Here is a 14,755-nt window from a genome sequence, read left to right as displayed (position 1 = left end):
TGTAGAAGATAGAAAAATTATAAGAACTGACCTTATATATTGGGTTCAATAAAGAAAGAATAGCTGTAACTTAGGAAAACCTGACTGACAACGATTAGGAAAAGAAAATTAAAGCTTTACATTAAAACATACTGGTTACATTAGGCATCCTCTCAATCTCATCTGGCATTGTGGCAAGGAACTCTGTTGCAGGCATTTGAAGGAATGTGGCAGGGTATTAAATCACACTTGTCTTCCTCTGTTCATTACTTCATCATGTGTTTCAGTTGACTAACACAGCTTTCTTAAGCACTGTATTCATTATGATTAAAATGTAAGCACTAATTTGGAGAGTAATGGATGTGCATTATTCCAGATACTGCCACCATGGAATCCGATTACTGTAAGCAGAAGCCATTTGGGAGATGAAAGGATTATAATGTCTTCTAATTAATATTATTCTGAAGTGAATAATTGGCCATCTCCAATACTTTGGAAACATCTATTTTAAATTAACTGTGTGCTTTGTTACAAGGGACAGTGAAATAACTACCTATTTTCTAGTCACTTTATGATAAGGTATCTTTGTTTGTAAGAAGGCATTTCATTAGCTTTCAAATGACTATTCACCACTCTTTGGAGCACCTTCCTCTTTCAGGCTCCAAATTTCTTTGAGTGAGAAGATTTCCAAAGGTTTGCAGCCAGAGACTCAGCATGCCAGAAACCTTTTGTCAAAGAAGGCCGATGTGTCAACATGCCCCAGGTCTCTGTTCATCCCTGCTCCTGATTGTCAATGCCCACCCAGGGATGCCAGGTGTTCCAGTTTGAGGTTTTTCCTTTGCCTCGAGATCACCCCAGAGGGACATGAAGGTGGTTCAAACCCTGGTTTTCTCTGAAGCAGCTGAAGAGAGATTGCTGGAGACGGTTTTCTCTTGTTCCAAGGATTGTTTATTGTTTCTTATCTCAGGGACTTTTTGCCTGGCCAGCAGCGGTCTGCTCAGCCTGGAATCCATGGTGGAATCTGCCTGCTAAAGGCAGGGCCTATCTTATCTAGTTTGTACTACGTATTACATGTTTACAAAATTTTTCCAATACAGTACAATTTTATTAAATGGTCCAGTCCGGACCCCATCCAATCTAAGAGTGCCAACGTGTCACCCAATATGGATGACAGGGAGAAGAAGGAAGAAAAGGTATCCACTCCCCAAATTCTCCATCTTGTTCACGTGTCCCTTATCATAAACATTCCAAAAAACCTATTTATCTATGTTCTAAAAGTCTATTTTATACTTTGCTAATTTTGGTGGCTTGTTCCTTTTCCCTCTGTGCTGGTAATTTTCCCCAGGGGTTGGAATTTAGCACCTGTGACACCAGAGTCTCACTCAGAGGTGTTTAAGACCCTTGCCAGGAGGGTTTTGAGACCTCCAAGGAGGCCAGGGCCAGTACACCCTGGGCTCCCACACTGACTGGCTGACACATGGACTTTTGTAACCAGACACAAGATGATAGAAATTAGAGTTCCTAATTTCCTCTATGCCTGTGGCTGGGCTGCAGCAAGAACAGCTGCTGTTTGAGGAGAGGAGTCATAACTGGCTACTCGACAGCCCTCTCCTTGTCTCAGACAGAAGTATCTTGGCAGAAGAGGAGCTCTCTTTCCATGCAAACAGAGTAGCATGCATGAATTGCATTTTCTATATACTATTGCAACCATATATTATTGCTGGTGGCAGGGAACTCGAAAAATCTGAAGTACAATGCTGATGCCAGTGGCCAGTAGAAATGAGCTTATCTTTACTTGGATGTGATAAGAACTCTATGACAAATGCTACAAAATGGTTTAATTTCCTTTCATATGTGGTTTCCTTGCACTTGAGATCATTTTTTTGGTGCAAAATATCTAATTTTATGAGGAATTGCTATCATATTATGTATTCATGTGGAATACATACAAAATTTTCATACCTGTTCTATGCCTTTGGAAAGAAAATCTGTTCTGCTGGGAGATACGTAAAACAGTGGAAATATAAGAGTATTCACAAGTCCATTAAAAGAATGTAAAAACAAACTTACTCTCAAGTGACCATTTTATACCCTTCAGTTTTACTTTTTTTATGTTGCACTTACAATAAATTTTCAAAAGAAATTAAAATCTTGCTCTTTAGTTCACCTCAGCAATTTTGAATACATACTTTTCCAGTAGACATTTCTAAAAGTTGTGTAATATGGTCTTAGGGGCAATAATTTCTCACTTTAAAAAGTCAAAGATTAACATAAAATGCAAGCATTATAGAATATTACAGGTCATTTTCATTTCTCTAGAAATTACCAGTATGACAGTTCAGTTCAAAATAAGAAAGATTGCATGAGCCAAGAAGAAAAAAGCATAAAACTCAGTATTTTGTTTAAGAGCAAACAAGTCTAGTTTCCTATTATTGCTGGAGAAGATTCGCAGAGCACATCATACATTTCTAAGCTTCATGATATCCAAACACAGAAGAAAGATTGGAGAAGCCTGATTTAATTTATCCTAAACATGTTGCGATGTTTTTTTTTTATACAGTTTACCTTTGAAAATGCAACAATTTTCAAGGAGATTGTTGCCAAGTACAAGGAGTTCATGACAAAATCCATGAGGTTCCACCAATCGTGGATGTAGTCCTGTAGTCCACCATCCCACATCTGTTTAATTTCACCCCAGATAAAACCTGTAAATAGAACATAATTCATTAGGCATGAATATCAAGTTTAAAAAAGTCTGTGACTATTCTAGACACCTAACTCATGATAGATTGATCCTCCTTACATCAGGTGTAAAGGGAAGGTGGGTAAGTGCTCTAAATTACAGATCTAGTAAGGTGAAATTTCACCTTTAGCTATTTCCAGAATTAATTTGTCACACGAAACACCCTCCAAAAAATCTGCTTGTACAAGGATAATTTCTTTGGTTTTCTTCAATCTCTTTCTCATTGTATCCTAAAAAGTATAAAAAGGGTCTCAAAATAAGTTACCAGTGTCAAGTCAGTCTTTAGGAACTCAATGTATTTCAAACTGGAAAATTTATGACTGCAGAAGTCAATTTGACAGAATTTATTTTGATTGGGACCCACGCAATAAGGAAGAGAATTTATATTCTTATTGTCAATGCTGAGCTAAAGCCTCCCTTTTCCATGTGAAAGAGTAGTATCGCCAGAAGAAAGCCTTTTGTTGACATCTTCCTTTGGGACAAGAAGGAATTGAAACTGTTTTCAGGTGTGCAGAGCACACACATTGTGCTAGACACAGTGAAACAGAAATATTCAATCCAAGTGGGAAATTTTGCAAGTTGCCTGACATGAACCTGGTTTAGCAGCTTCAGAGACAACTGTGTGGAGACTCTTTATTGCTATAAAAATTGAAACCACTCTGAAGAAGACACTCCACATTACTGTATAATATGTTTATAAGACAACACAGTATATTTAATTGCATATTTCACATTATTATCTACAGAGAGTTTTTGACAACAATACTATTACAGCTTTTAATTTTTTACAGTTAATTTATTTCTAGTAGGAATTTCTTACTTTGCGCTCATTAGAGGGACAAAATTCACCAAAAATAAGGCAAATCTCTCACATATTAGTGATATGGAGATAGAGTTAATTCAACATGGCTTTTTTCACCTGCTCTTTCAGAAAATGATAAACAGATTTTGTGCAGGAGCCTATAGAGTTCTGCATTTCCTTAGTATAGCTTAATTCTCCTTAAACCTTAACATTTTGTCTCAATGGGTCTTCTGGTTAACTGGATGGAAAACTTGTGATTTTTGTCAAACATGATTCACATGACCTACTCTTGTTTAAGCCAGGTAGGTTTTCGAGTTATTGCAATTTAATTTTGCAGGGTTGGCTTCGTTTTTCTGTCTCTATTGCTTTCAAAAGGAAAAATTCCCTTCCTCACTAACTTCACCCTCAAACCTCACACAAAATGGTCCCATCTTATTTCTGTGTGTCATCACCAATTATCAAAAGCCTCAGGAGTGTCTGAATTATCTGACTGATCCATTTCATAGGATTAATTTTCAGCCATGCCACCACCACCATTTCAGCATTCTGCAGACCTGGGGCAACACTCTGGGGAAGGACCTCGCTGGGAACATGAGAACAGGGAAGTGGGATAGGCCCATTTTACAGCTACAACAGCCTAGACAGACTGATTGCAACTCTATCTGTAGTGTAGCAGGTAAAACTAACCCAGAACATATAGCACCATTACAAAGTGAACACTTATTTTAAAGGCAATCAATTGTGCAGAGTAACAGGATGAGAACAGCTGAACATGATTGCATGGCTGGGGTCAGTATCCTCTAGCAGCACATGCTGCTACTCTGCTCTTAGCTGCCCCCAAGGCCATCACAAAGGCAACACACCTCCACAAGGCTACTCAGGCAGGCTCCTACATGCCTGCCCATTTCAGCCATGAAATGACTCTTCATGAACATGGTGACAGCACATCTGCCTCCCCCTCCTCTCCACAGTTCTTTCCAACCTTCATCACACAGTCCACAGACTTGCAAATGTCCCTGCTTGCTCTTCCACTACCTTTCAGGCATAACTGGTTAAGAGCTAGCCATCATCAGGTCATAAAAGCAGCTGTGTATGCTGCTTTATCCCTTTTCCATTTCAGACACCGATCTGAATCACTGCTGCTCCACCTGCATTATAGCGCATAAAAATCTCCATTGCAGGAGAAGACCTGGCTCCAGGCTCTGAGCCAAAGTCTGTGTAATGTAGATATGGCCCCTAAGTCTCAGCATGACAAAACTGTGTCTTGCTCTTTTTCATTTAAGAAATTTTTGCATAAAAATTGCAGGCACTTGACATTGGCAGGACTGCTATGGCACAGAAAGCAAACAGCTGCATTGACAGAAGATCCCCAAATAAAAAGGCTTTGCAGAAATCAATACACACATTCATAGAATGAAATAAACTTTTGTGTAACTCATCAGAGTTAAGGATTCACTTTAAAACACACTTTGAAAAGACATCAGTAATAGGCTGGGATGCAAAATAAGATGAATGTTTAACAAGAGGCTTAAGGTCAATTGAAGTATCCTGCCAAGATATTCCATGGTTCACAACAGCCAAAGATGGGAACAGACACAGACTGCAACGGGGCTGCTCTCTGTAAGACTGTTGCTCAGTATCGGATGCTTTGACAGCACTACCTAAAATATAATAGGATTATGTACAGATTGAACAAGAAATGCTGACTAATGCTGCTGCACTTGATCTGTTTCGTGAGTGAAAAGCCAGATTGTTTTTCCAAGCACTTCCTGAGCTTCAGAAAATGAAATGTAATTTTAAAGTTGACATTAACAAAGAAATACTGACCTATTACAAAATAGGGGAAGAGAGTATATGGCTGCTGTAAATTTGATAATTTTGAATTAGAAACACAATTAATCCAAGCTACCAGCAATTTGGAAGTCATTTGGCAGTGAAAGTTCTGAGTATACTTTGACATTGTAAAGGTGGTAGTTATTTTCTTGGTTCAAGACAACTTTTATGTCCATCCTGATGCATGTTCTTTTCAAGCAAATAGTAATGGAAAACTGGAAATCTCATGTTTTTGCTGGCTGTAATAGAAATGTGATAGTTTGCTCTTTTAGCCAGCCAAAGCATCTAAGTACAAACTCAATATATAAAACTCAATATATAAGTACAGTTACTGAGATCCTACATGACCCCAGAGAACTTGAAGATATGCTGATGGATAGATGGATATTACACTTGTGAAGGACACACAGCCCATGTATGCACAGGAGAGCAGCCCACAAATGTATTTTTGAAAGCAAACCTTGGTACCAAGTCCTAAGGTTGATTTCACAAATTGATTGCTCAAATTCACAATTCCAGGGCAACCTTGCCATGAAAGCTGTGATCAGAGTCTTTGCAGATACCAGGTCTCCCTGGCCAGGGATTCTTAGAAGAGCTCATCTGGAGCAATGAATGCTGGAAGAATTGGACACTCTAGAGCTCTGTAAATCCTCCCAAGTGTGCCTGAAGAACTATCCTAGAAAAGTGCATTTTGAAATCCCAGAGCCTTTATGCAAGGCTGAAGATGTCTCTAAGGCCTGGTGAGTGAACATGATGAAGGTATTCTGAACAACAAGCCTCAGGGATTCCCAGCTGTGCTGTTTAGGTTTGATTTACAGCAGTCAGAGGCCTTGGAATCTTTGTGGATCAGAACTGTAGCTTTTTACAAGAAGGAAGTGTCTGGGGGGAAGAAGTCAGACCCTTGCCTCCATAGGCTCTGATACAACATGCCAATTTTCTTCTGTTACATTCACTAGTAGAATCAGGAAAAGATTTGGAAAATCTATGGATTTTTTGTTTTTGTTTGTTTGGTTGTTCAAGCCCTGACATTTGAATACCAGAAATATTTATCCAGAGATCAGAGCAGTATTATCTCTGTGACCTTGTACACTTTTCTACTCAGAAGATTTATGGATAGCTGGATACTAGCTGATTTTATTATGCAAGGAGGCTTTAGGGCATTTCCAAACAGATCTGACATGACAGAAGACATGCAGTGACAAGACTGTCTTATGTGGGTGGTGCTACAGGTAGGAAGGAGATACAGAGTCCAGGCAATGCCTGGTTATTAATATGCCAAAGCAGCAACATTTCTGCAAACTGAGAGAGCTCATGTCAGGGCTACACATTCGGAAGCAAGAAAGCTGATTTCTCAACAAAACAGAGGGGACACTGCCAGCCTGCACACAGGTATTGGGGAAAAGCTGCTAAGAGAAACCAGCCAAAGGCAGGGAGGAGATATAAAAGCAAAAGCCTTTTAGGCAGTCAGGCTTGAGACAAGTTGCTTGCCCAAAGCTCTCTTTAACTCCCTGGGAGGAAACAAGTATCTCTAAGGCAATAATCCTGTCATCTGCAGGTGAGCCAGTCTTCCCACTGGCTAAAAAGGGAGCCATGGAGGATCAGGCTTAATTAAAACAGATGTTTTACTTCCACAGACCTGTATTTAGCTGAAATAATTCCACTCAGAGCAGCTTTTACTATTTCAGCTGGATATACTCAGCTATATTGCTTGTCTCTTTGCTCCAACTGTGTATTTCCTCTCTCTTCAAACCAGCTAGATTTAACACCTGCCTCTTAGACCTTCACCTATCCATTCCATGCTGTTATTATTTATTGCCACTTTGCCACTTACAATGAAATTATCAACATTGTGCAGCTCTTCCACCTCATTAATCAAGGACTTAAATTAAAAAGTTGAGGCTCAGACTTTCAAAAACTTGCAGCATTGTTTATATCCACATATAGGAGCAGTAAAAGAGAAATAACAGCATGGATATTTTGAAATAGCCAGGGATGACAGAGACAAATTTCATTAAATGCCCATGGTTTTAATAGGATGAAATAAATTCAGGGCAGGAATCCCACAGACCACATGGGAATGACGAACACCATGGAGAGGTTTTGTAAAGCATTGTGAATTATTATACATGCAAACTGATCAATAGCAACCATTTGACTGAAGTCCAGTTTGCCTGAAACAAGAAAGTAACTAAAATTGATCAGATAAAATGAATTCAGAGAAATAAAATAAATTTGTGAGCTAAATATTTTTTGCAGCAAATTTTTCTGAACATTAATGAAAAAAATTGCTTCTTCTAAAATAAACCCTACATGTCGTAAAATAAGTTTTATTCAAAACAGCAAAACAAAAAAAAATTTCTTAGAAAAACAAAAAGTACTGAAATAAAAATATTCTTAGAAAAATATCTTTCCTTAAAATTCTCATAACACTTTTAAAAAATCCTCAAGAATTTAGCAATAGATATTACATACTGCATAAGAATAATGTGTGGATGCATCAATAAATAAACAATGATATGGTTAGCTTTTGTTTTAGACATTTATCTGTCAATTTTGATTTTGAAGCTGTATTTCCAGTCTTGAAATCTTTGGGTATTAGATACTGAAATGTCTTTTCAAAAAAGTGGACATGCTTTTATGGTCATAAATTATGACTCTAATGGCAAACCTTGCAACTTTGAGCAGGGCACCAGCTCAATACTGTTACAAAAATTCTCTGCTCCTTTGGACAAAGGCTTGGGTTAAACACAGTATGTTTTAGTGCTGGTTACAAAACATTTTGGATCTATCCTGTTTGATCCTTTATAGCTACCTAGAGCTGTAATTTTACTCTAAAGGAACACATCTCTTAGTCTCATGCAAAAGAAACAAACAACAAAGAAAAAACTTCCCTCTGAAATCCATTCAAAGGTGTTTTAGGATCTGAGGAAAAAATTTTAGACACAATCTGTCTAAATCCCTATTGTACTGAAACTTGAGCAACTGCAACAACAATTTTCCATCAACTGAGGAAATTCACAAAGATTTATGCCATTTCCACAACACTGCTTTTTGTTTTTTATAATTATAATTATGTTTAAAGTCTCAATGTGAACAATACCATCAAAATTTGTCAGAGAGAGATATGAAAGGCAATATCCTGAACTATGTTTGGTCTCAAAAAGTTTTGTGGATCCCTTGCTAATTTTTGTCTTACCTTTCCCACATAAGGTTGGTTGTTCTGTGCTCTTTTTGTTCCTTACCATTAAGTGATGGGAAGCATGAGGTTCCTTGGGGTCAATCTCTGCATGCCAAGATCAACAACAGCCTATTAGCATGTCTCTTGGAGAACATATTTTTGCTGGGCTGTGAAACCATTTAACTGAGCAAACTCAACTTTGCTCTGCTATGTGATGTAAAGTTTTTCACAGACACAAGAAGAAGTGGGACAAGCTGCTAATGATCTAAAGCTCAGTGAAGCAAAGGAAGGTCCTTCCAGGGAATTCAGTGAGCATTGATGAGGCTTGATAAAATTCTTTTGTTGCACACCTGGGCTGATGAACTGATCTCTGCTGAAGGTATATGAAGGTAACAAGAGGCATCCTGGCATAATTCAGGGGTTTCCACTCTCTGGGGCATATTTTGTTTACACAGTACATCTATTTCAAGACAACATGCATAAAATTAAACACACACCTCTGGCTTTCCCATGGGTAAATGTCTGTTTGTGAGGGAAACAACTGTACACAGTGTCTGGGTCCTGTGTCAGGTCAGGCAAGGAAGTAGGAATGACATGGCCAGAGTCACAATTATAAGTACTTCCCAAGGAAGAAGTCACCTGGCTTTTTTTATTGCTATTATAGTAGAAACAAAATATTTTTCTTTGTCCTCCATTTTGGAAATAACAAGACCATTTTAGATCAAATCCTAAAGTACAAAAAGTTACATATCGGCCAACATCACCAATAGCCAAGACCCACATACCAACCAACATTACCAACCAATGACATAAAATAATCTATATAGAAAACATTTACCTTAAATACTTACAACTTGAGTTAAAGTAATCAAGAAAAAGGTCCTGTTATGGCAAGATATGGGCAGTCTGGGGAACAAGTGGGTCTCCTGATGTTTAAATAAATATTTTCATTACTGAGTCCAGTTTTCGAATACTTATCAAAGAAGAGATATTAACTGGCTGAAGTGAACCTCATGGAAGGCCATGAAGCTAAATTGGCTCTGGGCCACATAATGTCCAACAAGAGGTTGAGGGAGCTGATTCTGCTCAGGCTAAAGAAGAGAACACTAGTGGGAGGCTCATAGTATAAAAGCTCAGTTGGTTAGAGGATGGCACTAATGCTGTCAAGGTTGTAAGTTTGATCCCTGTATGGGCTATTCACTTCAGAGATGGCCCTTGTGGGTCCCTTCCAACTCAGAATGTTCTGTGATTCTGTATTGCTGCTGACATCCACTAATTAAATTGTTAGTTCTGAAGAGATGGAGCCAGACTTGTTCTGGAGGTGCACATTGGAAGGACAGGAAATAATGTTTGCATGTTGTGGCATGGGATATTGTTACTAGTATCAGGAAAAAAAAAAATTACCAGTTTCTAGACACAGGCACTGTGAGAGAGGCTGTGAAATATTTGTTTCTGGGGAAATTAAAGATCTGACTGCACAGGAACCTGAACAATGTGACCTGTCTTGGCAGTAAGCCTGTGTTATTGAGCAGTACTTTGGACTTAATGGCCTTTTGTGGTCATTATATGCATTATCCTTCCTTAAACAAAGTTGTGCTCCTACTTTGTCTGGGGTCGTTTTTCTCCCCCGTGTTATATATGTCACTATTGGTTATGTACTGTTTCATCTTGCCAGCCATATTACCCTCTACATCTGCTCCCTGAAACATGTCAGTTCATACTAAATGTTTAATTTTTTTACACAACACTTTCTTGATCTAACTTAGGAGATGATGCACACTGTACTTGCCCCCTCTATGATCAGTTATTCTGAAGTGTCTTGCTGTGCCATCAGTGTGGATGAACACTGTGCTAAGGACTGACAAGACCATACGTTCCCATACATCCCACCAGCAGCTTGTTAACCACAAATGTTTGCAATTTTGCACAGTTCCCAAACATTCACATTCTCTATAGATTCATGTACTCCAATAGTATAAACCATTTTGACAGAAAGGATGGGGAACACATTGTTCAAGAGATCCAGTAAGGCTGTCTGTATTCTTGCTCAGGGCAGGCTTTAGAACAATGCAATCAAATTGAACATTTAAATATAACCATAAAAGAGCAAAAAGCATCAAAAGAAGTTGCCTAAAAAATGTCTTTTGCTGCAACCACCCTGAAAAACTGGCAGGGAGCTTTTTAACCACAACTATTGAACACTGAATTTTCCTGGTTGATGTCTTTCTCCTCTGAATTCCATGGCATTTGCTGGTGAAGCAAATGCCCACTGTGAGGACACTTAGTACAGTCACTGCTGGGTTTGAGGCCATGGTTTAGGGCAGAAGAACAGCTATGACAAACATACAGGATCAACATGATTTTTACATGAGCTGCAGTCAAGACACACAGAGGGTGAAGCTGGGTCTTATTTGATTTCCCTTCTGAATCACTGCTATCATGTTCAGAGGACACTCAGCAACTGAATGGGGAATATGATGATAGAAAAAAGCTACTCTTCCTTGTTTTTTTCCCAAGATGATATTCTTGATTTTTCTGTTAATTTTTCAGTGGTGATGGATTCTCAAGTATAGTAAACATGCCTATGCTTCTGTAGTGTGAAGCAACAGCTAATAATAAGATGACAATTAATTTTCATTATGAGCCAAAGCTCATTTCTTATTTGTTTAAGTGCAAGGACAGGAGATTCTGACTCTTCTTACTGAGAAATTTTTCCACAACAACTTCTTAAGGTTATGACAGACTTGTAACACTGACCTACTGTTCCACAGATAATCACCAAATACTGGAGTACCACTCGTGTGATCATCTAATCATGTAAAAGACAAAATTAATGCAGAAGTTTCCTCAAGAGACATTTAAAAGGCAAAGTCGATAGTCTCCATGGAAATGTAGTCCAATACAAGTTTTTCCTCAGAGCCTCCTACTCTGGTGACACTTTTAATATGTGCTAGTTATGCACATTCAGCCTTCTATTACATAGTAGTTGGCAAATGCTAATTAGTATTTGCTCACTGGAGAGCTTAGGTCACTATGGACAGTCTTGAAACTTCCTAAGTTGCACGAAATATTACTGTCCTGAAGTTCATGTCGTCAAGAAACCTACAACAGCCAGCTCCTCTTCCTTTCTGAATTTTAAGAGAGATAGTATTAAAAGGCAAAGTACATCCAGAGCTATTTGAATCAATAGAAGAAAAAAATTCTATTGTTTAAAATATTAATAGTTTTGACGTGTAGTTGCTGCTCCAGTATATCCTTTCCCCAGGAAATATTTAATTGTTGTGTTGCAGGTTTTGGAGAAGAACTATAACCCTAAAGCCACACTAGTTTTGACTCATATGTCAAAAATTTTAGTTTATATACAGAACTGCAAAAGCACCTCTATATACATCAGATACAGTCTCCCTTGAAGAGTTCTTCATTTACTCTCTTTAAGGATACTGCATAATTTTATGATTTGAAGAGATGAGACAACAAACTGAATTGCAATCTAGAATCAAACCTTATATTGATAAGGACTTAAGAAAAATATTAGGTTTATTAAAGGATGACTAGACTACAGTATGCATGCATGTCAATAGGAAAAGAGCAGGGTTTGGCTGAGATTCATTCCTTTAGAAAAACAACCACCACCACTGAAAGGACTGGAAAAAAAAAACCTAACAAAAATCCATCTAAACAAAAAACAACCCCCTCAACAAAAAGCAACCCAACAAAACCCAACATGAAAAAGACCTAAATATATAAACAAAAAAGCTGAAATAGACACATTCGTCACATGCTGTGAGTTGGAACGTCCTGTGAAGATGTGTGTCTCCTTCAGTGGTACAGGGAAATCAGGTACCAAAGGAATTACCTTAAATTATAGTGTGTGAATCTGAAGCCTCATTTTTTGGCACTACAGCAACCAAAACCTGAACACAGAAAATGTGAAACTGGAACAGGAAACTGATAGTTAGGAAACACTAGAGATCAGTGTGCAAAATAAATCATTTTGGATGCAAGTGAATTTGGAAGGCATGTTTTTTTCTGAACAGAGCAGTCTAGATTTTTAAGTGATTTAAACAATGGTGTCAAAATATTGATCTTCATCCATGCTCATGAGCTTTTGCTTATGGAAGTGGCTTCCTTGACTTGACCTGTACTGCTTGCAGATGAAGGGTTTGTTCAGCACAGGCACAATCCAGCCATATGAGTCTACACTGAAAACATTAATGCTACTTTTAGAAGTGATAATCATCTTAAACGCCATAATTCTCAGGGTTAACGGCTTCTTCAAACAAGTGCTTTGGGATGCTGAGTCAATTAAACATCTTCCTAAGTAAACAACTATGTCAGAGGTTGAGGGCAATAAAGGTTCTTCCTCTTCCCACTGAGTGTTTTCTGGAGAGGAGCTAGCCACTAAAACTTTGGAATTGCCTTTACCAGAAACTAGCTCTTGCCTTTCTCTAATTGTGCCTCTTTCTTCCAGCTCTATTAAAAGACAGGTTAATGACAAAAACCACTTTGGCATGTCAAGGTCTGTGTGACAGCTATTCATTTGTTCTTATTATCCTTCAACCTCAGGATACTGTGAAAGCTGAATAGATACTGACCACCTGCTATTTTGGAAGTCCAGACAGAAAAGATACTAATATATCCTCTGGGCATGGCACAGCACAGAAGAATCTCCTGCTCCTCCTCAGCATTGGAGCATTTATTTCTAAGGAAGTAATGTACAAAGATAATAGTTTTTATATTATTTTTTCATTTCTTGATGGTACAAAACTGGGAAAATTAACTGGAGGAAATTTTTCTTTTGATATTTAAATGTAAAACTTGCTTACAGAAGAAGATCTGACTTGTGCAGACTTGTCTGTAAGAAATACCGGTCTAGACAACGTTCCAGATTTAATAATTCCATCGCAATAATCTTATATTTTGGCTTTTTTAATGTATTAGAAATATTTGCCCAGCCAAGGAAAACACACCTTACAGTGAAGGCTGGTGGTGAGGACTGCTGTGCTACCATAGGGGAAATCCCAAAAAGCAGTTCATCTGCAGGAGGCAGGTCCTTCTGACAGGTGCCTGACAAGTAAGTGTAGAGAGGGTTTTCAGTCATGCACACTTATTTTTCTGGCTGAAAAGCAGAGGTACACCTGCCTCCTGCTTCCCACAGTGCTCTACCAAGGTACATACACAGGAAAAGCCACTGAATTATTGTTCTCCAGAATATCAGCCACAGTCAACTTGTGCATCACAAATTCAACGCTGTGTAGTAAATTTTTTGGGATCAAAGGGGCCAAAAGCGCTAGCGAAGCTACACTGCTCTAAAGAAACCCACATGTTTGGGAAAAATGGAATATACACAGCATCTTAATGAGAAGTTCTGAGAGAAGTAATGGTATTAAAATACCACCAAAATTTCTGAAATTTTTGTGCAGGTACCTGTCTATGTGATGGCAATTTTAATGAATATATCAAACCTAAATTCTTGCAATCAAGACTACTAAGTCCCTCCTTCTACAATTTTGTTTTAGACAAACATATTTGGCCTAACCTGGTCCAACTTGTTTTGATTCTTAAAATAAGAAAAAAGGGGGAGAGACCACAGCACCTTAAGATAAACTACCAACTGGCAAGATAGATAGGCAAAGTTAGGGAGCACCTAGAACAATACTAGGATCACAGGAAGGAAGAATCACATTTAAGGATGACATGGTCCAGACAAAGTAGGCTTCCAATAATCCCAGAATGAAATTTTTACTTTCATCTACGAGGAGAGAAAGGTAAGGGTTTTTTTCAATTTTAAAAATGCTAGGGAATTTTCTTATTCTTTCTGATATAGGATGCTTGGTTTGATTGGAGTGACAAGTCCTTGCACTGAAAAGATACTCTGTGTACATATTTTAATGAAAACACCCACTTGAAAATGCTGATCATCACTATTTGCAATAGGTACATCTATCATTTAGAAAGAAGCATACTGTAGGCAGCTAAGGTTAGTAATAACACTACGGAAATTACATTATGTCTCATTTCCCTACATGAAAACTAATGCTTGTAGCAAAGGGATTCTTTTCAAAAGCAGATTAAAAAATTTAAAAAATGGACACTTACAAGAACCAGGACAATTTATAGTCTGGAGAAAACAGATATTAAAAACAACATATATATTGTTGCAGGGCACTGCCTAATCATAGGAAGGAATCCTTGATATCTATTATTTTACCTCACTGTC

General features: G+C 38.1%; 1 protein-coding gene across 1 annotated transcript in view; it reads right to left on the bottom strand.

Moving 5' to 3' along the window:
- The window catches only part of TRPC4 (transient receptor potential cation channel subfamily C member 4), a 130,509-nt gene that overhangs the window by 22,886 nt on the left and 92,868 nt on the right, over nucleotides 1–14,755 (bottom strand). The window contains 1 exon segment of the mRNA XM_079314892.1: nucleotides 2,545–2,684. Coding sequence (XP_079171018.1) covers nucleotides 2,545–2,684 — 140 coding nt within the window.

Source organism: Erithacus rubecula, assembly GCF_903797595.1.
Source record: "Erithacus rubecula genome assembly, chromosome: 1".
NCBI classification, from domain to species: Eukaryota; Metazoa; Chordata; class Aves; order Passeriformes; family Muscicapidae; genus Erithacus; species Erithacus rubecula.
The sequence above is the reverse complement of the archived record's forward strand: the minus strand, read 5'-3'. Positions and strand labels throughout refer to the sequence as shown.